Below are 24,146 nucleotides of genomic sequence, written 5' to 3'. Positions count from 1 at the left end.
TTTTGCCCTTATTTACCACCTTTCTTGCGCTGAAGGTCTTTTTCACTGTTTTTTGACGATTTTGCCCTCTATTCAAATAAAAGAAAAAGAATAGAATAGAAAACAAAAGAATTAATTGCAACTAATACCCCAAAATTTCAAAAAATTAAAAATTAGTAATAAATATAGGAGTTAATAGCCCAAATGGTTACTAAACTTTGCCAAAGGTCTAAAAAGGTCATCGAACTTTTTTAAATACAAAATGAAAAAAAAAACCAAAAAAACAACAAAAAAATTGAAGAAACGGGCCCCACAAAAAAAAAAGGACCAAAAATAATAATAATAAAAATAAAAGAAGGAATGTGAAAATGGAGGAAGGTGAAAAGTAATCCAAAAATTATTTTTTATTTTTTCAATCGTACATTTTTAATCAAAATTTATTGAAAATTTTATTTTTAGCAAAACTAATCTGTATTTTTTTTTCTTTATTTTTAAAAATAAAATTTTCAATAAATTTTGATTAAAAATGTACGATTGAAAAAATAAAAAATAATTTTTGGTTTACTTTTCCCCTTCCTCCATTTTCACCTTCCTTATTTTTTTTGTCCTTTTTTTGTTGGTGGGGCCCGTTTCTTCAATTTTTTTGTTGGTTTTTTTGGTTTTTTTTCTTTTTGTATTTTAAAAAGTTCAATGACCTTTTTGGACCTTTGGCAAAGTTTAGTAACCATTTGGGCTATTAACTCCTATATTTATTACTAATTTGTAATTTTTTGAAATTTTGGGGTATTAGTTGCAATTAATTCTTTTGTTTTCTATTCTATTCTTTTTCTTTTATTTGAATAGAGAGCAAAATCGTCAAAAAACAGTGAAAAGGACCTTCAGCGCAAGAAAGGTGGTAAATAAGGGCAAAAATGTCAAAAAATGAAAGGTAGGGACGTTTTCCACAATAACCTTGAAAGGTAAGGATGTTTTGCGCCAATTACCCGCAAAAAGAATGCTTGCACGTCTTTGTATTCTCTCTACTCTATTAAGGAGAATAAAACTAGGGCTGTTCAGATAGGGATTATGAAGCTTCTGGTAGAGCTAATAGGGAATTTGGTCGAACAAAACCAAGCCAAGATAGCACTGGGGAAGGAAGGCGAGATTCCAATACTGGCGATAAATAGTGGAGGTGGGAATCCAACGACCGAATGAGATTGCAGTGTGCATATTCTTATAATTATGTGAAAACGATTTTATCCCTCATTTATTAAATAAAAATTGACTATAGGTGTTTAGTTAACGGAGTAATTGACAAACCGATTAGGTTTAACAATATACAATTTTTTTAGCACTTAATCACCCTTATGTTATGAATTTTATTATTCAATCAAGTCATACGTATCTAACATATTCATACCTAACTATTCTCTCCCAAGCAAAAAAAAGGAGGAAGGTAGAACATTTTACACAATCATCGTATTAAAAGATAGAGTAGATCCTACTCCAAATTTGACCAATTGAGAACTCACATCGTAATTTTTCCTTTCTTTTAATTTTTGAAAATTATTTTTTCTTTAAAAATAATACACCTTCATAACGAGATAATTTAATGAATGATCACTGAACTTTACTATAAGTCACTACTTGCTTACCAATTTATAAAAAGTTACTCGTTGCTCAATCAACTTTGCTATGGGTTACTATGTACTCATCGAAATTTAAAATGTTACTTATGATTCACCTAAATTTGAATAAATTTACTCATTGCTCACTAAATTTTGTAATAGGTACAATCATGTAAATGATATGGGTGATTGATTGATAACTTTGTTCAAATTTGGGTAAACAATAAATAACCTTTAAAATTTCGATGAGTAAGTGGTAATTTATAGCAAAGTTTAGTGAGTGAAGAATAACTTTTTAAAAATTCGATGAGTAAGTAGTAATTTACAGCAAAGTTACTAACTCAAGCATAACTGATAGTGGGTCAAATCCTACTCCAATCCCCTTACTACCAAGAATTTCACCAAACAATGCTTCTGTTTTGGATCTAAGATACGCATGCATCTTTAATTTCTAACGGAGTAAAAAGTTTCGACAATCACTGAACTTAGTATAATGCACGTTGTGGTCACTGAACTTCCGTTTGCTGCTCAACAGTCACTGAACTTACAAACACACCACCCCTCCATCACCCACTGCCCCAGCCGTTTGAACCCGTCTCACGTGGCTTGACGGCAGGTTACGTGGCTGTCGACGGCGTCAAACTCGACCACGATGGACACAATTTCACAGCCAAAACATGATCCTTCACCATTTCCAAATCCACAATCTCTCATCCCTAATTCGAACACCCAGCCCTAGATCGATTTTTTTCCAAATCCTCCCCCAAATCGATTCTTTAACATCTGGCAAAATTGGTAGATCTTTTTTGCCTTCACAGCAACACCGGACGCAGGTCATTTCTTCATCTTCACCCTCATAGCAACACCAAACTGACGGTAGGTGAAGGTTTTCAAAAGGTAATAATGGTTTCATACCTAGTTTGAGAATGAACAATTTCTTAGTCTGTAGCCCTAATGTTTTCATTGTTTTTCGATCTTCCTTTACATTTCAAAAATGTACAAAAATCCAAAAGCAGCATGAAAATTGTTTTTTGCTGCTCAAGCAACGAAATCCAGTAACAGCTTTGTGTAATACATTAACTTTTGAATGAGATTTAGGCAACCTCCAACCCCATGTTTTGAATGTAATTTACTGCATTGAAAAATTCATAATTCTGGCTAGGTTAACTATCATATTTGTTTAGTACTAATGTAATCGTGGCTGTCAATATTTTTTTTCCCCATAATTCTACATTTAGTATTGGAATTTAATTTGATTGAAATGATAGGGGTGTTAAAGTTGATGGGGATTATGAACATGTTATTACAAAATTTGATGATATTTTCAAGATATCAAATAAGAAAGACGAAGTTGATGTATTTTATATAATTAAAGTTGAGAAATGTGTTTGCATTTGTGCTGTGTAATGACTAATGAGAAGTGGGTATCTTTTCTTAGCTCAACTTCAATTCTGAGGTGGAAGAAAGCTATATGGGTTAATTGTGTACATTATAGGCTATCATGAAAATTCCTCCATAATACTATTGTTAGCTGTAAGATACTTGGTATACAGATTGATTAATGTACTTGAAAACTCATGTTCTGTTTTTGTTTCAGATGGATCCTTCGGATAGGGAGTTGGTGTTGGAATAATGTACATGATGTCAAGTGGAAAGGCTGAAATCAGCAGGTTGAACTCGGCAATAGAAAAGACTACAAAGGTTGTTCAAGAATTAAAAGCTGAAATATCTAAAAGACAAGCCTCCTGTCATTTGCACTATTCAATTTCTCAGAACGAAGCTTCAACAAATAAAATACACACTGATGGAAGTTACGGTAGACAACTATTGGCTAACAACATGGATAACATCAAAGCTTTTACTCTAATTGCCGAAGGTGAAGGTGTAAGTGTGGATCTAACGGAAGACCTGCAGCTCGAGGCGTTAGAAATAGATCAAGCATACAAGCTTGTTGTATGTTGATTGCCATTTATTTTAGTAGTCCACTTTGCCTGTAATGAAGCTTTTATATATGTTGAAATGTTTCTAATGATCTTATGGTGTCTTTGAAAGGAAAGATTGTGTCATCCATTTGTGCACATAGTGATTTCAAAATGTGGAATTGTTTCTAATGATGTTATATATTTATTTTTGTGTTTTCGAGAAGATGAATTTGCTCCAATTCTTGTTCTTCTTGTGTTTTCATTATCTACACTTCTTTCACCTTTAGTTATCTTATTTTTTTGTAATGAGGCAAGCCTTGACTCTTTGAGTTGCTTTTTCTTGAGCCTGATATGGCAGGACAATAAGAGATTACAAGTTGAAGACGGTGCAGGACTCCAACACAACATTTTTTTATTATTAGTGGATGTTATGGAATGAGATTTTTTTGCTATTCAAATACAACAGAAACTCATTCAACTTCAATTAAGATTTCATCAAGGAGACGTTCATGCACAACTTCACATAATTATGTTCAATCTCAAATCAAACAAGTCTTTGCAAGCATAACAAAATCAAAACAGAAGCCACAAAAAGGAACTTAGTCAATGGAAAAACAAATCAGCATTCAAAGTGAGTGTTCGCCGAAAAACTTCAGTTGTTTGACATCTGAAAACACCATAAAAAATACATGTACATTACTTTGACACTACAAAGTTATCAACACCCTTATCCACAAAAACATTAACACCCTTTTTCACAATCTTCATCAGTATCAATGTCCCTTGTAGGTAACGCCCGTCCATGTGCGGGAAGAGGGACTAGCTGCCGTGGTATTTGAAGTATTGTAGTAGCACCACACATTGGACAGCATATTGTTCGTGCCTCAAGACGAGACCCCAACAACTTCTCCCCACAGTGCCTGCATATATCTTTCCTAAGCTTCCTTGATTCCATATCCCTTGTTTTTGCCTGATTACTTGGAATTGAAATGCAACATGAAGCTTAATACAACGTAATGTGATCACTTGGTAGATTTCTTTTATAAGCTAAGTTTGGAAACTTTTTGTTGCTTCGTCCATGCCTCAATGTCATTGAACTCACCCAAATCCTCCACATTCTGGAACCCAACAGTTTTCCTATATGCAAAATGCCACTGTTTTGCAATCAGAGTCTATTAAAAAAAGAAGGGGAAAAAAGAAAAGAAAAAGTGATTAAAATCAAAATCTTTAGGACTACAAAATCTTACCGCATCTTTTATTGATTTTGATACAAAAATCAGCCTCTTCGAATCATTATGTTCGACACCACATAATATCCTAATCTGCATAAAAATTTCTCACCATTCAGGAACACAATTTAACAAGACATTCTAATTTTGTAACCATAATACTTTTACTAATAATGCTGATAATCATCAAACTAATATCATCCGCAACGCTAATTCAATAATTTCCTATCACAACTACGACCATCAGTTCATTTTCAGCCTCCTCAAACAAAATTAAACAATGACCACCATATCATTTTGAGCATTCTGTAACAAGAATTAATGCTTACGGGATGCCTCCTCAAACAAAATTAAACAATGTCCAATTTCAAAAATGTTCACAGGATGAACCCAAGTTCAAAATTGAAAATTCAAAGTGCTTTCAATGAGAAATTATTTAAACAATTTGAATGAAGGAAAATCTCACAACTCTCTTCGATTTTGTGCAGTTAGCAAATTTGAACAAAAATTCGGTCATTCAACAGTGTCAATTACATATTCTTCAAATAAGTAAATGAGAATTTAGGAGATTACCTTCACCGTTCGCAGTTGGTTGGGCTCCTCTAGTTACCTTCTTCGAGTTTTCAACGTTTAGGTAACGGGGCGTGGGTTCAGATTTTATCGGTTGATAATCATCTGCAGCTGGGGATGGTGTACATTGGAAGACGAAGAACTTCTGGTAAGTGACTCTATGTTTGATCCAGGATTTTGAATTGGGGGAGATTGAATTAGGGTTCATGGGAGAGTGAATTAGGGAAATTGGTTTTCAATTTTGAATGGGTTAGAGTCGTGTAATCTTAAACATGTCCATCGTGTCTCACTTTTGATGCCGTTGAATGCCACATGGAATTCCGTCAAGGCCAGATCAGACAATTTCAGACGGCTTTGTGGTGAGTGATGGATGGAGTGGTGTGTTTTTAAGTTCAGTGACCGTTGAGCAGCAAACGGAAGTTCGGTGATTGTTGAAACTTTTTACTCATTTCTAATGCCACCATCCACTCGTAATTTTGATGTATTAAAACCTTCTCTGAAATAATCCCCCATTTTATGATATGCCGTTGATCTTGAAAGTGATTGTTGTATTAATTTGTTTGAATTTTTAGGGGTGATCTGTTTGATTTAACGTTGGTCGAAAGCTATTGAGACTGTTGAATAGTAAATTGGATTGGATGGACAAAAATAAGAACCGTACCAATATGCTTGCTGCTGGACGTAAAAAAGTATTATTTTCTCATTTTTTCCAGTAAAAAAAATTCAAGTAGGTATAGGAATTTCTTAAATATTGTTAAGACTATGAGAAGGTTGATGGTAGTAATTATTATTATTATCTATTTATTTGTAAAATGTTAGACGATAACTGCTCTGGAGTATATTAATCTTCTTCTTCTTCAATTTATTTATTTATTTTATTATTATTATTATTATTTTACTCTTAGAAATGAAAATTGATGCCATGTTGAGTGCACTTCTGGGAATAAAGATTAGTTTGTGTATTTCATCATGAGAATAGCTGCAGCCTTTCATTGCATTCACTATTAAGTTATGTTTTCGGTGGGCAATGTTATTATTTAGCTGGTCACTACTCACTATATCTTCGGAACCAACTTTCCTGCGAACTAATGTTTTCATGACCACTAGTCAACATGTAACTAGAAATGTGTTGCTGTGTAGTTAGTCATCAAGGAAATTTCAGTGCACATGTTGAGTTTTTTATCTTTTCATTTAGCCCTGTTTGTTACCCATTATTTGGAAAATTAAAAAGTTTTGAAAGAATGTAAGGTTAAAAAAAAAAAAACCTTATTGGTTTGTGTGTAGAATATTTTATTGTGTAAATGTGTGGTGAAAAATAATACTGTAGCAAATAATTTAAAAATTTATAGGGAGACAAATAGGCACTTAGTAATGGATGAGCTTATGGGGGACATATGGAGATGAGGTTCATGAGAGAGCGATATTTGCTAATTGCTAATGATACAGCTTTAATTGATGAGACTAAAATGGACTTAAATCATAAGTGAGAACTTTGGAGTACTTTGGAATTCAAAGGGTTTAGGTTAAGTAGAATGATGGTATGTTACATGCAATGCCACTTTAGTAATTGTAGGAATAAGGATAATAGCGAAGTTGCTGTGGAGGATAATGTTGTCCGAAAAAGTGGTCGTTTTAAGTATTTAGGTTTGACTATTAACAAGGAGGAATTGAACAGGATTTAATGCATAGGATTAGAGCTTGCTGGATGAATTGGAGAAATGTTATAAGAGATCTGTGTGACACGAAGATCTATACTAGTTTAAAAGGCAAATCTATTGAACTATTCTTAGACTTGCTATGCTTTGTGCCACTGAACGTTGGACTGGTGGAGAATAGGATGTCCACAGGATAATTGAAATGAGAATGCTACGTGTGCTTACACTAGAATGAATAAGATTAGAAATGAAAATGTACCGCTACAAGTATTAATTACATGAAAACAGATTCTTAACATCCACAATAGTAGGTCTAAACAATGCAACTATTACTGGCAGAATTTTTGGAAAAGCTTGCCAACATTCTTTTCGGTATGAAAACTACAACAACAAACAACAAACAAACTTGTTCCTAGTATTTTTGGGTCAGCTACATGCATCCTCTCTTACGCAATTTACGCGACCAGTGACAAATATGATTGATGGTTTGTGGTATGGTCCAATCTACTTCTATGAAATATAATGATATTCATGGACTTCCCATTTATCTCCTCTTACGAATTCTGGGCAGGATGTCATGTGATCGGGCACTAATTCGACAACCTGCTTTGCGACTTGGTGTCATAATCTATTGGGCTGTGTTGCATTCTCTTCTTGCCACCTTTGTAGCCTGATGAGAACCTGATCAAGCGTTCACCTTTTGGGGAAAAAAGTAGAATCTTAGTAACTGGTCAACTCTCCCTCTCTCTCTCTCTCCCCGGACAGAGAAATATGCTCGCTAACAGTTTTGTATTCATTCACTCTGCAGGTCCTGATGCAAGGTAGGAATGGAGTTTCACCGGCAGTGCTACAGATATGTCTATAAACTTGTATTACATATCCTTGAGTTCATTATTCTAGGTTATTCAATTCATTGTTTGCCAACCCGGAAACTGTGATTTTCTATTTTATTACATAATCACAGATTTCTTGGTTGCTGTCAATAAGGAAAAATGCATTATACAGGATATAGATTGAGAATTGGTTAAAGAAATCAAGTTGTAGTTGTAGGTCTATTGCAGTTTATAGATGATTTTGCTTTAAATGTTCAGGTTGCTTTTGCAAAACATGAATAGCACCAGTGTACCACTGTTGTTTTATCCTTGATGTTAAATTTTTAGATACAAATGTTGCTCATATTTGGAGAGTTTGTCAATGCAACAGTATTAGAAGTGCTGCAAATCATTGCAAGGAATATTATCTGGATGGTTCTGTTTCGCAACTCAAATTTGATGCTTATGTTCTGAAATCTGGAAATTGTGTAAATGATTTTCTTCCCTTTGGAACCGTCTTGCTACATTCTAATTACATTTAAATTTATCACAACTTTCATAACTTCTTGCTGCATCCAATATATCCTTGCCATAGTTACAGGTTTATGAATTAACATTGATCAAGAAAGGGACATGCTAAAGGGAGGGAGGGAAGGGGGAGAGAACATTGACTTGAGAAAATCAGCTAATGGGGATTGACTTCATCTTTAAAATCCTTAACATTTCCTGCAGGATTTCCCTTGAATCTTTCTATGCTAAAGTAATTGAGGTCCACACCTTTTGCCTCTCCAACAGTCACAAGATCAGCCAGTATCCTTCCAACTACTGGAGCCATCTTGAAGCCATGCCCTGAAAACCCTCCACCAACCACCAAATCCTTCCCAAAGTCCCCACCAACAAAGTCAATCACAAAATCCGCATCAGGTGTCATCGTATACATACAAGACTGTGTCATCACAGGCCCGTTGGGATCTATGAGGTTTCCAAATCTTCCTCCTATCCATCGCCTCAGAGAATCCGCCACCGAAGGTGGTGCAGCCCATGTCCGCTCATTAGGCTCACATGGGCGGCCGCCGTCCACCGAGATTTTAATCAATCCTGGAAACTCCAATGATGGTGTGCCATATATATGTGTCTTGCCATGGCTCGCGAATGTTGGGAAACCAGTTTTAAGAGTGAATTTGGCCTCGTGCCCTTCGTTGATCTTCCAATAGTGGACAGTGGTTTCCAATGGCTGCGTAGGAAGAACCAATCCTGTAACCTTTTTAACCAAACTTTTCATCCACGCCCCTACAGTTACAACACATTTTTTACCCCAGAAATTCTCACCACTCTTCGTACAAACCAACAGCCCTCCTCTCACTTCATCTTTCTTAATTTCAATCACTTCCATATTGTCTCTAAGCATTGCACCATTTTTAACTGCAAGTGTCTGAAACATGGCCACAGCCTTAGTTGGCTTAATTACACCGCCATGCTCTGTCACCACCCCAATCCAGTCCCTTTGTAGCTCGAGCATACCCGAGAATTCTTCGTATACTTGATGATGGTTAAGAACCCGAACTGGGATCGAGTTTTTCTTGCAACTGCTGATTACAGCTCTCAGGGATTTGTCATCAGACGGTCCCATGTCGAAGTGGATGGTCTTGAAATAGACCTTGTATCCTATATCAGCTTCAGCTTTTTCCCAAAGACGCGAGGACTCTAAGACCATGTTGGAATAGTAGTCTTCAGGATAGGTTGCTCGGATTGTTCTTGATTCACCGTGGGACGAGCCACGATGGTGCAAGAAGTCAAACTGGTCGAGTAGGAGGGTGTTTAGTCCGCGCATGGCGGTCTGGTAAGCCGTTGAACTTCCCATAACCCCTGCTCCGATCACGATGACGTCAAAGATTTTGCTGGTATTCTCCATCTTGATCTCCTTTAGGTTTGAATTAGAAATGTAGGGAAATTAGAAGCACTAGGGATATGAGTATTATTGCACACTGCTTTGCACCAAACTCAAGCAGCACAATTGTACTCTATATATCAGCATCAGTGTGATATGGAGTGAATTCTCTCTCTCAATTTTAATTCCCTATCTTGGCAAAATGTCAAACCTAAAAGAACAAAGAGAACTTGATCACGGAATTGAAGGGTCCAATTTATGATGTATCACATTTAGCTAGGCTCCAAAAAACACAAATCCGTGTCAAATTTGAGTAACTTTTTATAAATTAACTTATTTTCTTATAAATAAAAATAGAAAGTATTATGCTATGCAATCTTTGTTGACGACTACACACTTGGCATCATTTCATTCATCCATTTTAAAAATTGCTTTTTATATCGATGGTGTCAAAACATGGCATGTTTGTATAACTAGCTTTATTGTACATTTAAAGTAGCATTTTTGCGAGAAAATATGTTCCTTATTTCTAATTTTATCGATTAAAAGATGTATTTTATTGCCAAATATTGGAGCAGCTTGGTGATGTAATAACCATGGAGGAGGGTCCCTTTGGGGAAGGAGTAAAAGCCATGTGGGAACCTGGGAACCAACAAGGGCACAACCTGCGATTTACCTCCACTAGTCACTGAGGGGCCGGGGGCTAGAGGTCCAGAATTTAGTCCGACTAAGCTGGGACACCTGGGTTATCAAAAAAAAAAAAAAAAAAGATTCCACTAAATGTCACGCATAAAGAAAGAAAGAAATCAATCCTTGTGGTGTCCAATGTATGTGTGGGTTGGTCCATCCTGATCCCCAAATTCAATTGGATATAATTACAAAAAATATTTGTTCTTCACCCCGCGAGAGAGATGATTTTGAAACAATTTCATTTACATTGAGAAGACTCGTAATTTAAATTTACAAGAAATTCATAACGGAAAGTTTCTTGGAAGTTGGCCAAATCATGTAACTCTCATATAATTTACTATAAATTCTATGTTAACACCACCCCCTCTCTTTTAACTGTTTTCATAACCACGAATTATAGAACATTGATGGATAGGGATCGCAATGAGTTCGGATAGCTTGTTTGCTCGCTAGCCGTGCACATTGGGGCTCGGCTTATGGGTTGCCCAAGCCCATGAAAAAACAAGAGACTCCTGGGCTTGGTTCATGCTTATCAAAATTATCGTTATTCAAAAATCACCCATTGGAGAAAATTTGAATCCGTCTTCAATTTTCATCCTTAACACCCATCAACTAACATCCTCGTAATGATCTCTATACAAATATTCTGTTAGCACACTTTAAAATAAGGGGCAATATTTTTTGTATATATTTTGTTTGCGAATTGGAAAATATGAGGGGCAAAGGAAGACTTTTTGGACGAAATCATCATGAGGATATAATATGGGCCATATTTTTGCCTGTTTGTGTAATTTGGCCCAAAATAATATGAATACCACTTCGGCCTCTTTTAACTTAAAATAAAACCCAAATCCGCAAACGTCTCTGCAGTTTCTCTCTCTTTCTTTCGTTCGTCGTATCAAGCACCAGCGGGCAGCCGCTAGAGTTCTCTCTCTCTTCAGCTAGGGTTTCAGGTCTCTTTTATATCTCTACCATCTATGTGTACACACGTATTTACACGCACTAAATGTTTAAATATTAATGTTATGAACCAAAAGCCTGAGGACTTTCACTTGTTCACAGTAAGATCTGTAAACTTCACGTTTTTCCATAGTTTTTCACGTTTGGGTCTCTGTTAGATTAAAACGTATATTGAGTGCACGAGGTTCCTTTTTTTTTTTTTTCCAGTTTACTAAAAATAATTTTTTTCTCGTTGCTTTGGTGTTTATTTATTGTTATTATTTGTCATGGTTCTGGTGAAACTTGCGGGGATTTGAATCGAACATCGGAAATATGGGCTTCCTTTGTATGGCTTGGTTAGCTTTTGAAGAATGGCTCTTTCAAGTTTTATGACATTGGTATCAGAGCAAGCATTACGTCTCGAGACCCCGTTTGGCATATGGGCGCCTGCCCTGCGTGGGCATGGGGTCAAAAGCGTGGTGGTTTGTTATGGTTACAGTGGAATTTATGGGGGGTTTGAATCACACATCGAAAGTATGGGTTTCTTTTTGTGGTTTATATAGGTTTGGGTTTTTCAACTTTAATGGCTAGCTTTTGAGGTATGACTTCCAAGTTCTATTACATTACTGTATGGACAATATATCGATCTTGAGTCACTTGATTTTGGACTTTGGAGCCTATAATTTTTAGTATTTTTAGAAATCTTTGAAATTAGCATAATATACGTGGATAATGTTAAATTGGTCTCCTTTAGCAGGGTGTTTTGATTGAAGATGTCTCGGGTGTATGTTGGAAACTTGGATCCACGAGTAACTGAACGAGAACTTGAGGATGAGTTCTGCACTTTTGGAGTCATCAGAAGGTGAAAAGCTAGAGTTTTTACTGTTGTATGTTACTGGGAATGCGTCCTATAACTAGACTTGTGAAGTTCTGTATTAGTTCGGCATATATCCCTCTTGACTATGCTAAAATACCATGAAGTTATCAAGGGGAGTGGAGATTTCTGCAGTTCTGGTAGAAACATTCCTGAAGAATTCTGAACTATTTTGAATTAGATGTTTGCTGCTTTGATTGTGAAAATCATTATCAGATATGTTTTCATCAAGACAATCATTTAAGTAGGTAGGATCTACAATTTTGGCGTACTGTTCCATATTATTGTTATCTATAAGAGTGTGCTATTCTTTAGGTTGATGGATTGTTTGTTTCTATTTGTTAAACATAAGTATTTTCATAACTATCCTTTTCTGATTTGGAAAAAAAACATGAATTTTTCATGTTATATGGAACTCGTTGGATTAATTATGTTGCACATCAAGAAGATGGTCTGCTTGTTCTAATGTTATCTTTTACCAGAAGAGATGAGATTGATCCCTGACTTCAAAAAAGTCAGCATGGATCACTTGATTTATTCTCCTAAAAGATGGATCAACACATGACTGTATTAATTTGCTTTTAAGTGTGCATTAGTGCTCTATCATGTAACTATTGTCTTATCTTCTTTTTCTTTTGACGAGCTTGTTTTTCTTTTTCTTATTTTAAATTTTAATGTTTTGTGCAGTGTCTGGGTTGCAAGAAGACCCCCTGGCTATGCTTTCATTGATTTTGATGATCGAAGGGATGCCCAAGATGCCATACGAGAGCTAGATGGTAGAACTGTTGAAATCTTTTACATTGTTAACATATATTTATTATGGTCTAGCGATTGTCTGATATTAGGGCATGGGATTGACGTGTCTGGATTTTGGAAGATTTCTCTAAATTTAGTGGGTTTGATTTCATGAGAATTCGTATGTAGTCTACTTTATTTGACTTCTGCAATTTCAATTTGAAGACCCTTAGTTGTTTAACATTTTTACCATTAGGACTTAGCCTTAGACGTGGTGTAGAAAATTGTCCTTCATCATATTAGTACGAGGCAAATAATGATAAAATTGCATGCATTTAAAGAATATATATATTATTATTGGTCTTTCAACATGAATCTTCACAAGTGGAACTTCAGGATGCTGAGATTTGCAATGCATCCATGTTTTCTTTGTTTACAATCTTTATCTTGATGCTGGACCTGACCTGTTCTCTAAAGTACTTGAGAGGGTGTCTAGTGAAGTGGTCTGGTGAGCATTAAGAGAAAAAATGAATTTCTATTAGATATATCAAAATTATATGCCACCTATAATGTTGATTCAATATTGAAATGTTAATTCTGTTGGAGTGCTGAATTTTTTAGTTGTTATCTTGTCATGTTGCATTTTCTTCAATCAACATGTGATGTTAAATTTCTTATGTAGCATACCAGAAATTATATTCTTATTAATTGGAATAGGTGAAAATGGCTGGAGAGTAGAGCTTTCTCACAATTCTAGGGGTGGAAGTGGTGGCCGTGGTGGGGGGCGTGGCCATTCTAGTTCTGATTTAAAATGCTACGAGTGTGGTGAGCCTGGCCATTTTGCCCGTGAGTGCAGGAACCGTGGAGGTTCTGGAAGGCATAGGAGTCACACACCCCCTAGATATCGCAGGAGCCCAAGCTATGGTAGAAGGTAATTAAGTTGCTACGGGTTTTGGTTTTTGGGAAAGAATAAAGAACAACCTTGACTGTTATTTTTAACTCAATGTTTGCATGACACTGTTAACTGAATCAGGAGTCTCAGTCCGCATGGCCGATCTCCTCGACATCGAAGTTTGTCGCCCAGAGGTCGCATCTACAGCAGGTCTCCTTACCGTGGAAGAGATGAAGCACAATACGCCAATGGGTGAAGTCTTTATTCTTATCTTAATGCTTCTAATTTATCTTACAACAACCATTAATAACTTGGACAGGACATTTATCAGAATGGATTTTTGTTTTTCAATAATCAAATTGGATTCATGTTTCTCTAGAAGTTCTCAATAGATGGATCGATGCTTGAATATTCTTGTAAATGTTATTGAGGATGTTTGGGATGGCAATAACTGTGGTTGATCATGCTAGTAGAGTGAGTGGGTTTAATGTGCTAGAAACATTGTTGTAATGATGGATTGTAGCTTTATCTGCTTGCTTTCATGTTTGTTTACTTGAGACCCTTGCTCTCAAGTCATTACATATGTTATCTTGATCTTACTTAGAAATCCATATCATCCATGTGCATGTATGCCATTTACTACTTACAGTTACCTTCTGCTGCTTATCTGATGAAGTTTCTCTTAATTTTTTTTCTTGCTGTTTATTGTTAGATCTGTGTGTAGCGTCTATTTTTAATTTTAGCATATTGTACAGTGCACTTAGTTGATTTCACATTTTGTTCACATGCAGAAATGGCATTAGGGATCGACGCAGGAGTAGGAGCTGATCACATAAAATTGAAAATAATTTGAATCTATTCAGAAGCTTTTGGAATGTTTTTTAACTGTGCTTGGACTTAGTTATGACTCTGTAAGTTGGTTGACGACCTCAGCTTCAACTCCTGCATTTGGTTGAGTTTCTTTACTACTAAGTAGGTTTGTCACTTTATCCTTTTCTCCCTCCCCTTTCCCTTTAAGGTCTATCGCTGAACCGATTTTGTAGTTTCTTAAATGTGTTTGGATCTTATAATGATAGCTGATATATTACTATTAGATGCTACTATTCTGATAGAACACTGCTAAAAATATTGTACTTTTGCTTTGTGTCCGAGGTGTCTTCGTGGTTCTGCTTCATTGGTTTTGTGCATCTGCACTTGTGGTTTCATCCTTCACTGCCCTGCTGCGTGATCTTCAATTTGAAAGATTGTGGATCCAAGCTGGCTGCCGTGCTAGATTCTCCTTATGATTGATTGTCTGCGGCTATGATGTGCCTCACCTCCAATAATTATGTTGTCTGCTGCTATGATGTGCTTCATGTAAAAAAAATTACGGTGTTTGATTAGGTATAAAGAGCGGCTTTGAACACTTCTGGCACAGATCTGCCCTATCCCCAGAATTATCTGCTAGATTCACCTTCCGCTTGGGTCCTTTCCACTTCTTTTATAGTGCGATGAACAAGCCGTCATGCAGGAGTATAATCTGAAGGTGCTCATGTTTGCCTCCGTCTCCCCATTATAAGTATATTGAAGCCAAGTTTTCTGTCGTCGATTTCTGTTACTCAAATATCCTTTCTGTTTGCCAAGGGAAGCTTTTCTCAATTTTCTCTGAAGTCATGATATTATTTCGTCTCTTGCCCCAATCAAGATCACGAACCTTATTTTAAAAGGAAAAAAAGAACTTGTCAGTTCAGTCAAACTACTTTTTAAATCCTCATCCAGAGCACATTTTACCTTTTTGGAGTTTTTTTATAAAAACTATATTCGGGTCAAATTAGTGTTCATATTACAATTTTTAGTTTGTAAAGAAGTTTGTGCACCCTTTAGTCTCTCTTCTGAGGTGCTTACCTGATGGCTTTTCGACAAGCAAGCTGATTAAGACGTCTGTCCAACCCAGAAAGTCACGTTATTGGTGCTTATTGATTTTCATGCTTCAACTTTGAGGGCTATCTAGCTTCACTGCGGCAACCTGATTTTTATTTCTAACTGTTATTCATTATTGCTTATAAATTTGAGATAGAATTATGGTCCTTCCATTTTGTTCAACTGTACTTATCCCTCCATTTTCTCCCTTTGGTAGAAAAGTAGAGGCTATAACTCTGTTATGGATGAGTTCTTTCGTCTAATTATGTGCTTGGTTGTACTAGATGGTACTTGGGGATTAGCTTGACATAAACTCTGTTAGGGGTTTGATGGTCGGACTGAACTCCATATATTCGTTAAGAATCTTGATTTGCATTTTAATCCGCCAAATACTGTATGGGTAGATTGTGTCGTTCAGTGGATGCAAATTCTAGTCAAGGCAGGTGGTATTAGTCCATGAAGTTCAAATGCTTTAATGATGTCTTTTATGCTGAAAGATGCTCCACGAATCCCTATTGGCAGTGCTAGACGAAGCTTGTGCATTCACATACAATACGAAACATGGAATTGAATAAGATTGAGAAAGAAAGACGCGTGATAAAATTCGTCAATTGTCAATTATATCATCTGAGTGAGTGAATTTTAGTGCTCGGATTTCATGATATTAGGTGGGTTTACTCAAAAAGTGTTGAGAGCTTTAATCATATCAGGCGCAGTGATGAATATATGTCAACTGGTGCATTGAACGTATGTATCCTACAGCTCCACCATGACTAGTGGTCTTAATGTCATTATAACATCCTCATTATTTCGTATTTAGCTAATTAAGGGAGGTTGTAAATTACAATTCTTCATAAAGTGGATCACATTGTAATTGCGTTAAATGTTCCTAACCTCTATTATTATGGTACTTATTTTCAACATTAATTAATGCTACGTTGAAAATAAGAAAACTGAACAAAATGGGGGGACACAGTGTGAGGCATTTTCATAAGAGACTATATTACGAATAATGTTGAGAGAGAGAGAGAGAGAGAGAGAGAGAGGCATATGTATATAAAAATAAAGGTTAAATCTTAACCTTAAGGGTTCTTCACCACGCCTGCTTTGGAGTATCGTGAGAGAGGTAAATCGCAGGTTATGCTTTCAAGGGTATAGGGTGGAAGGCTGTTTGTACATTTGCACTTATGTCATGCCAATAAGACATTTTTAGTGTCGTTTTCTGGTTATACTTTGTGCTTGTAACGTTTGATCTACCTTCTAACATTTGGCGGCTTAAAATCATATTTATATTAGAGAATCAGTTATTGTTGTATTCAACATTGTTATTGACTTGTCAATAAATATTGCCAAAAATTGTCAGCATGATGACAAATGGAGATGGTTGGACATCTACAGGAATAATTAAGCTGCTCCCAACAAGGGAGAAAAAATCCCTTACAAAAACTTGAAAAACGGATAAAAAAAACATAAATTATACTTCCTTAGTCTCAATTATATAGGATTGTTTCGTTTTTCACACGGATTAAGAAATTTTCTTTAATGCCATTGAAAAATTAATTTTTGCCAAGATCTTTTTTAGTTTACCTCTATTTAATTTTCAGTATGTAGTAGTAAATTATTGTTGGAATTAGTAAACAAATTTGAAAGATTTAATTTGAAAAAGATGAAATGAGAGTTGTTCCATGTTTTCAAGAAATGGGAAGAGTGTAATTTGAATGATTTCAAGAAGTTGGTATATTAAGTGAGGAAAATTGAATAAGGATATATTAGTAAAGAAAAGAAAAACAAAATATTCTAAATTAGGAAACGGGCCTATATATTTGATATAAGAGAAAAAGGAAACACATCCTATGTAATTTGGACGGATGGAGTAATAAAAGAGCAAAATTATTAATAAAAGTTTCCGTCATTTGACAATCTACTTTTACGTGATACTAGAAGAATTATATTAATATTGACATATAAGAATATAAAAAAGGTGATTGTTTCTATTCTACATAAATAAATACGAAGATTCACGTCAATAAATTCTTACCTTTCTTCACAAGATAGAACCAAATAATAGACAAAACAAAAATAATATTAAGAATCAAAGTATACTAAAGCGAGCAATTTAAAAATTTAAATGAGTTTTTCTAAAACATTATTTTAAGACTTCATTGAATTAATATAAGAATAAATATGTAATAAAATAATAAAATATTGTGACACAATAGATTTGATTTATGAAAATCCTTTTTGTGGGGCCTAAACATTCTTGGTGCTGACAAAGTTAGTTCATGTGCCTAGATGTCGAACTTGTACTAGAATGACCTCAATCAAGCCATTAATTCATCAATTTGTTTGACATAAAAGATACTAAAATTATTAACTTTTGATGCTTCAAGAGCTATAGAAAATGTATTAGTAGTATAATTTGTAAATTATTGTGTATCGTATGCCATTGATATGTATATTTAGTATATTGTATTGATTAGAATTTGACCCGTTACATCCTTTAAGGTCAAATAATGTTTAATTCAACGTACTAAACATGATGATAATATGATAGAATAAAACAACATAAATACACTGAACCTAAACTGTAGGAGATGCATGTTCAGTTAAGCGTAAAAAAATTCTTGTAAATAGATAAATTTCATAATAACTAATAAGACTTGATAGTCAAAAGTTAAAAATAAGTCACTTATTAAATTATTGTATGCTTTGAATAAAGCTGATCAACATCTGGACTTTAAATGAATAATATTATTCAAAAAAAATAAAATGTGACGGTTATTTTATTGTCAAATAGACAGTTGATTATTAGTATTGTTGAAGAGCATTACACATCAAATTGAGTCAAATTTTAATTAAAAGTAGAAATAAATTATTGAAGTGTCTTTACAAAAAAAAACAAAAAAAAAAAACAAATTACTTACTCTTGAGAAAATAAAAGTTTCCATAAAAAGGGTAAGTATAATTATGAAAATCCTGTTTGATTTAAGTATCTTGAATACAAGTATACAACCAAATACGGTATGCGTGAATCACTGCAGAAAAAAAGTTTTCGTGGCACGTTTGAAAATATGTTTACCCAAGAGATCTGCTGCCACAAAATTCTCTTCCTCGGTTCCACCATTTTTTAATTTTCTTTCTGCAATCTTTACTGTATTATAATGTTCTTTCATGGCCTTCACGTCCTTCTCTCTACTCTGAAATCTTTATTTTACTGCATAAAATAATCAAGTGACACCATACACCTGTTTTTCTTCCATTTTACAGCTAATACTGAGCAATCTTTTAATGAGAGTCAACCCACACTAAATCAACATATTTTCGTGTTCCATCCACCTCATCCACAAAAGACATTTTTCCATTTTCCCACTTTAAAGATTAAACACGCTATTATTGGACAGTTTTTGGAATTGACAACATTTTTCAAGCAAGAATAGTGGTGAGAAAGACTTGGGAATGATGGATCCATTTATTCAAACACCCACAGTGCAGAAATTTAGTGAAAATTAGTATACTGATAAACTGTAGGCATGGAGTTCAAGAAAGAGAAGCAAGTCAGGTATTTTCTTGTTTTTCTTCCCTCTGTATTCTTCCATTTTTTGTGGGTTTATGGAAAACTGATAAATGGGGTTTAATAATTTCAATATTTATAGGTTTCATAATGAGGAAAAACAAAGTCTTGAAATTTTCTGGGAACAGAATGAGGGCCAACATCTTGAAAAACAACTGCCTCCGTATAAAACTTCAGGCCCTTTAAGGAAATCTGAAGTTGGATTCGTGGACAAGAGAAGAACAAACAAGATTCCTAAATTTGGAAGGTTTAAAGTTTTTCCAGAAGGTCATGAGCCAGAGAAAAAGACAGTCCTTGATCCTGGAAGTGAAATTGTCATAAAATGGAACAGAATTTTCTTGTTTTCTTGCTTGATAGCACTATTTGTTGATCCATTGTTTTTCTATCTTCCTTCAGTGGTAAATGAAGGGAATTCATCATGTATGCAAACTGATTTGAATTTGGGAATTATTGTTACCTGTTTAAGGACCGTGGCAGATATATTCTATCTGCTGCATGTAGTCATAAAATTTAGGACTGCTTATGTATCACCTAGTTCAAGGGTGTCTGGCAGAGGTGAACTTGTTATGGATCTGAACAAGATTGCTAGAAGGTACTTGAAATCGGAATTCTTCATCGATGCAATTGCAGCACTTCCCCTTCCTCAGGTAGTCAAATTTGCTTACTGTAACTACTAGTCATTGAAAAATCTTTACAAGTTTTACCATGTATAAATGGTAGATCAACTTATTTATTCTTAATTCATTAGAAGTTATAATGAAATTTGGGCTTAACTACCTAAGTTGTTTCGTTGAATCAGTGCAAATTCGAATGGTCTGCATAAAAAATTGCAAGAATTGCTATGTCATTTTTTCCCTTTTTGAAGATACTGATAAATAGCTTTTGTATATTTTGCCGGCAATGGACTTTTATGGTTGAACTGCCTTCTTGTATTGAACTCTGACATGATTCTTGATGCTAGATATCTAAATCTTAGATATAAGCACTTCCTTTGGATAATTTTCAATTGGAATTTTGGATCTAGTGTTTGTTTGTATTTTCTACAGATTGTCATATGGTCGATATTACCATCAATTAGAAGCTCCCATGCTGATCATACAAACAATGCCTTGGTGTTAATTGTCCTGATCCAGTATATCCCAAGATTATATCTGATTTTTCCGTTGAGCTCTCAAATTATCAAAGCTACAGGAGTTGTCACAAAAACAGCTTGGGCCGGGGCTGCATACAATCTTGTACTCTATATGTTAGCAAGCCATGTATGCTGTTTTTTGTAAACAGTCGGGTTTTTTATTAACTCACTTTTCCCAAAATGCAGTATTTCAATTATTTTTAGCTTCTTTTTAGGTATTGGGAGCTTCCTGGTTCTTATTGTCAATCGAGAGACACGCAACTTGCTGGAAATCAGCTTGCCGGAATGAATTCAATAGTACTGGATGCTCCCTTAAATTTTTGGATTGTGGGACCTTGGGACGTAGGGACAGAAATATGTGGGTAAACAGCACTCGTGTTTTTAATTATTGTAATCCAGAGGGTACATCAAACTTTAATTATGGAATATTTGGAAATGCCATCGGAAACCAAGTCGTCTCATCTGCATTTCTCGAGAAGTACTTCTACTGTTTATGGTGGGGTTTACAGAACTTGAGGTATAATTTCCTAACTTCTGCTCATCTAATTTAAATGTTTATTCCCACTTAGAACATCTCTAAGAGACTCTTTATTTATAAAAAACATCTTATACATTATAGATAGCATAATTAAATTTAGAGAATCAAAATTTTTATGCTTACAACAATACTCTCTATTTTGACTCTTTATTTTGCCTTTCTCATGAACATTTATTGATTTCTGCTCATATTTTAATTTAACAGAATTTTTTATATGTTAATGACCAGTTAATATAAACGTGGTTAAAACAATTTAAGAAGTAGACTATTCATTATTGAAATCTTATTAAGAGCCCGTTTGGGAGTGATTTTGAGAATTGATTTTTTGACCGTTAGGAGAAAAGTGGAGTCCATCTATGAGAGAAAAGATCAAATATGAAGGCTGAAATAGTGAAATAACGGTCAAAAAATCAATTTTTTGAGAGAGAAAATCACTCCCAAACAGGCTCTAAATGTAATTATACATTAAGAATATAGAGTGAGTTTGGCTTTCCAAATTTGGTGAGCCAAACTCACTCTGTATTTTAAAAAGTTAAAATAGAGAGTTTCTTAGAGCTTATTTTTAAGTATTTGCTTTTTAAAATGACAAGCATTTTGTATTTAGAGAGAGAGAGTCTCTTGGAAATACTTTTATGTTGTATCATATGGAACCTAATACGTTTCATCATATTATGGTACTTAATTTTGTATAGGTAATTCTTTCAATTATTCAGCCATTACCTTCAAAGTTTTCGAAGGAGATACAAATGACCTCTACTCGGGGATTGAAAATATGAGTTATACAGACTATATGTTTAGAAGAATTTGGGGTCATTTTTGCCTTTTTTATTTCAGTTCTTATGGCCAGTCATTAACGACCAGCACATTTATTGGTGAAACATTGTTTGCGATACTCATTGCCATCTTGGGGCTTGTTCTGTTCGCCCATTTAATTGGAAACATGCAGGTATATTAAGAATCCAGACACTACCTTGTATATTTACATTCAAAATCTTTTCAAGTTTGGTTCGCCCATACTTTTTACTCTATTAGAAATTTAAATGATCGCCAATCTTCTTATGTTCTGTCAATGAATCTGTTCGAATGCTTTTTCAGTGAACATGTCTTATCCAATTGACTACCATTGCTTTCAAAACCTTCTTGTATTTTGAGGCATTATATCCATAATAAGAAAGACGTTTAGTTTCATATGATCCTGTGGGCAAACCGTTCAGTTGTTTATCTGCAAACTGCAATTTAGTGTATTGAGATTTCTTTTAATTAATTATTTTATCTGAATGTTTTCTTGTCGAGTTTGATATCTTAACTCTAGTACATAAATCATCTATAGACCTACATGCAATCTATAACTGTGAGGCTTGAGGAGTGGAGGCTTAAACGTCGAGACACTGAGGAGTGGATGAGGCATCGTCAACTCCCCGGGGATCTGCAACAACGTGTCAGACGTTTCATACAATACAAATGGCTTACAACAAGAGGTGTTGATGAAGAATCTATTCTTCAAACCTTACCTACAGATCTGCGTCGTGATATCCAACGCCACCTATGTTTAGACCTTGTTCGGCGTGTAAGATTTTTTATACTCAATCTCCCCTAGTTGGTAAAAGTTCATTTCATTTGAATTAAACATTTTCTTGCTTCGATACCATGTTGAACTGTCACATCTAACAACTTAAGTTGTTAGAAAGGCGACACATTTATTTATTCAAATTTAGCCTTCGGCATCAATAGCTTCTTATCTTTGTTATATTAGATTAACAATATCTTTTTCCCAATTCCAGGTACCCTTCTTCTCGCAAATGGATGATCAGCTTCTCGATGCCATATGCGAGCGCCTAGTGTCGTCCTTGAGTACTCAGGGAACATATATTGTTCGGGAGGGTGATCCCATAACAGAGATGCTCTTTATTATAAGGGGAACGCTGGACAGCTCAACCACGAATGGAGGCCGGACGGGATTCTTCAATTCGATAACATTGAGACCTGGTGATTTTTGTGGTGAAGAACTGCTTGCATGGGCATTGGTACCTAAGTCTACCCTCAACTTGCCTTCTTCAACAAGAACAGTCAGAGCCCTGACTGAAGTGGAAGCATTTGCACTAAGGGCAGAAGACCTTAAATTCGTGTCAAATCAATTTAGACGCCTTCACAGTAAGAAATTGCAACACACGTTTCGGTATTATTCTCACCACTGGAGGACATGGGCAGCTTGTTTCGTCCAGGCTGCTTGGCGTCGGCATAAGAAGAGAATGTTGGCTAAAGGCCTAAGCATGAGAGAGTCATTTTCTTATTCTTCCAGTGAGCAATTATCTGATGAAAATGGTCGAGCTGAGGACGATAAAAAGAGCACAGCAGCGAATTGTTCTCAGGTGAAACAACACTTTGGAGTCACGATACTGGCTTCCAGGTTTGCTGCCAACACAAGACGAGGAGCGCAAAAACTCAAGGATGTTGAATTACCAAAGTTACAGAAACCTGCAGAGCCAGACTTCTCAGCTGATCCCGATGATGACTAGTTCAAGTTCGGCTTCAATGGTCTGGGACTAAACTTCCAACGTCTCTCTCACATGCATATGGCAAGGTACTCTATTTACTCGATCAGAAATTGAACAAAAGGGATAGACAAAGGGACAATTGGTTATGGGCCGACCAAAAATTTATTAATAGAGCGCTCACGGAAGTGGCATAAAAATGCGCCAGAAAGAGGTTAGTAGACTACAAGTTATATACAAGAATACACGAGAACACCCGATTGTTGCACTTAGTTGTATGTTACTAGGAAAGTACATTGTTTGAAAGAATGCTTCTGATCTATATAATGTTGATTAGTCATCGTTTTTACAAAGCATTCCTAGTTGAAAGGAGAACTATCCCACAATTGCCAAATTTAAGGAACACTTTGATGGCCTAATTAATGAACTGCATTGAGTTGAACTTTCACTTTCTACCTTGAACAAAAATAAGTATATCTGGGTTTGGTGATCTTGTTATCCACACCTCCAGTCTGATGATTGGAGAGTCGACTGGCCCTGGTTCTTTCGAGTGTGGCTGGTTCTGGAGTGCCTGTCCTGGGCGATCACATGATGTTCATGTAACTTTGCATTTATTCATTAATGCTTTGAGAAAGAGAAAGGGATTAAAAAAAAAGTTGCTTTAGCAAAGTAAAACGTGAACTCAAATGGAGTTCCTTTTTTTTTTCCATCTGCAATTGTTA

The 24,146-nt window shown here is 35.3% G+C and overlaps 3 protein-coding genes and 2 long non-coding RNA genes across 7 annotated transcripts; 3 read left to right on the top strand and 2 right to left on the bottom strand.

The window, feature by feature from the left end:
- The first annotated feature begins 2,020 nt into the window (after positions 1-2,020).
- Positions 2,021-3,731, top strand: LOC111378204. The gene is made up of 2 exons (XR_002699825.1): positions 2,021-2,483; positions 3,184-3,731. It is a non-coding gene; the product is annotated as an uncharacterized LOC111378204 (long non-coding RNA).
- Positions 3,732-4,081: 350 nt separating this feature from the next.
- On the bottom strand, positions 4,082-5,841 carry LOC111378203. Its single transcript, XR_002699824.1, has 3 exons — positions 5,311-5,841; positions 4,756-4,830; positions 4,082-4,680 (listed from the first exon to the last, which is right to left on the bottom strand). It is a non-coding gene; the product is annotated as an uncharacterized LOC111378203 (long non-coding RNA).
- A 2,411-nt stretch (positions 5,842-8,252) lies between these two features.
- Positions 8,253-9,825, bottom strand: LOC111378202 (probable sarcosine oxidase). Its single transcript, XM_023001372.1, has one exon. It carries the CDS (start codon positions 9,684-9,686, stop codon positions 8,460-8,462), a length of 1,227 nt encoding a protein of 408 aa, XP_022857140.1. The 5' UTR covers positions 9,687-9,825; the 3' UTR covers positions 8,253-8,459.
- Positions 9,826-11,166: 1,341 nt separating this feature from the next.
- LOC111378201 (serine/arginine-rich splicing factor RSZ22A-like) lies at positions 11,167-16,056 on the top strand. 3 transcript variants are annotated; one of them, XM_023001370.1, is made up of 6 exons: positions 11,167-11,305; positions 12,046-12,153; positions 12,853-12,941; positions 13,618-13,831; positions 13,934-14,044; positions 14,584-16,056. In XM_023001370.1, exons 2-6 carry the CDS (start codon positions 12,065-12,067, stop codon positions 14,618-14,620), a joined length of 540 nt encoding a protein of 179 aa, XP_022857138.1. In that variant the 5' UTR covers positions 11,167-11,305; positions 12,046-12,064; the 3' UTR covers positions 14,621-16,056. The 3 variants fall into 3 exon arrangements, with proteins under 3 accessions (XP_022857138.1, XP_022857139.1, XP_022857137.1); XM_023001371.1 differs by having other exon boundaries at positions 11,182-11,305; positions 12,049-12,153; positions 13,943-14,044; XM_023001369.1 differs by having other exon boundaries at positions 11,183-11,305; positions 12,049-12,153.
- A 2,716-nt stretch (positions 16,057-18,772) lies between these two features.
- LOC111378200 (probable cyclic nucleotide-gated ion channel 14) lies at positions 18,773-23,872 on the top strand. The gene is made up of 7 exons (XM_023001367.1): positions 18,773-19,250; positions 19,345-19,909; positions 20,309-20,521; positions 20,610-20,911; positions 21,767-21,878; positions 22,263-22,499; positions 22,714-23,872. Exons 1-7 carry the CDS (start codon positions 19,222-19,224, stop codon positions 23,446-23,448), a joined length of 2,193 nt encoding a protein of 730 aa, XP_022857135.1. The 5' UTR covers positions 18,773-19,221; the 3' UTR covers positions 23,449-23,872.
- Positions 23,873-24,146: the final 274 nt, after the last annotated feature.

Source organism: Olea europaea, unplaced genomic scaffold, assembly GCF_002742605.1.
Source record: "Olea europaea var. sylvestris unplaced genomic scaffold, O_europaea_v1 scaffold1784, whole genome shotgun sequence".
Taxonomy (NCBI): domain Eukaryota; kingdom Viridiplantae; phylum Streptophyta; class Magnoliopsida; order Lamiales; family Oleaceae; genus Olea; species Olea europaea.
The sequence above is the reverse complement of the archived record's forward strand: the minus strand, read 5'-3'. Positions and strand labels throughout refer to the sequence as shown.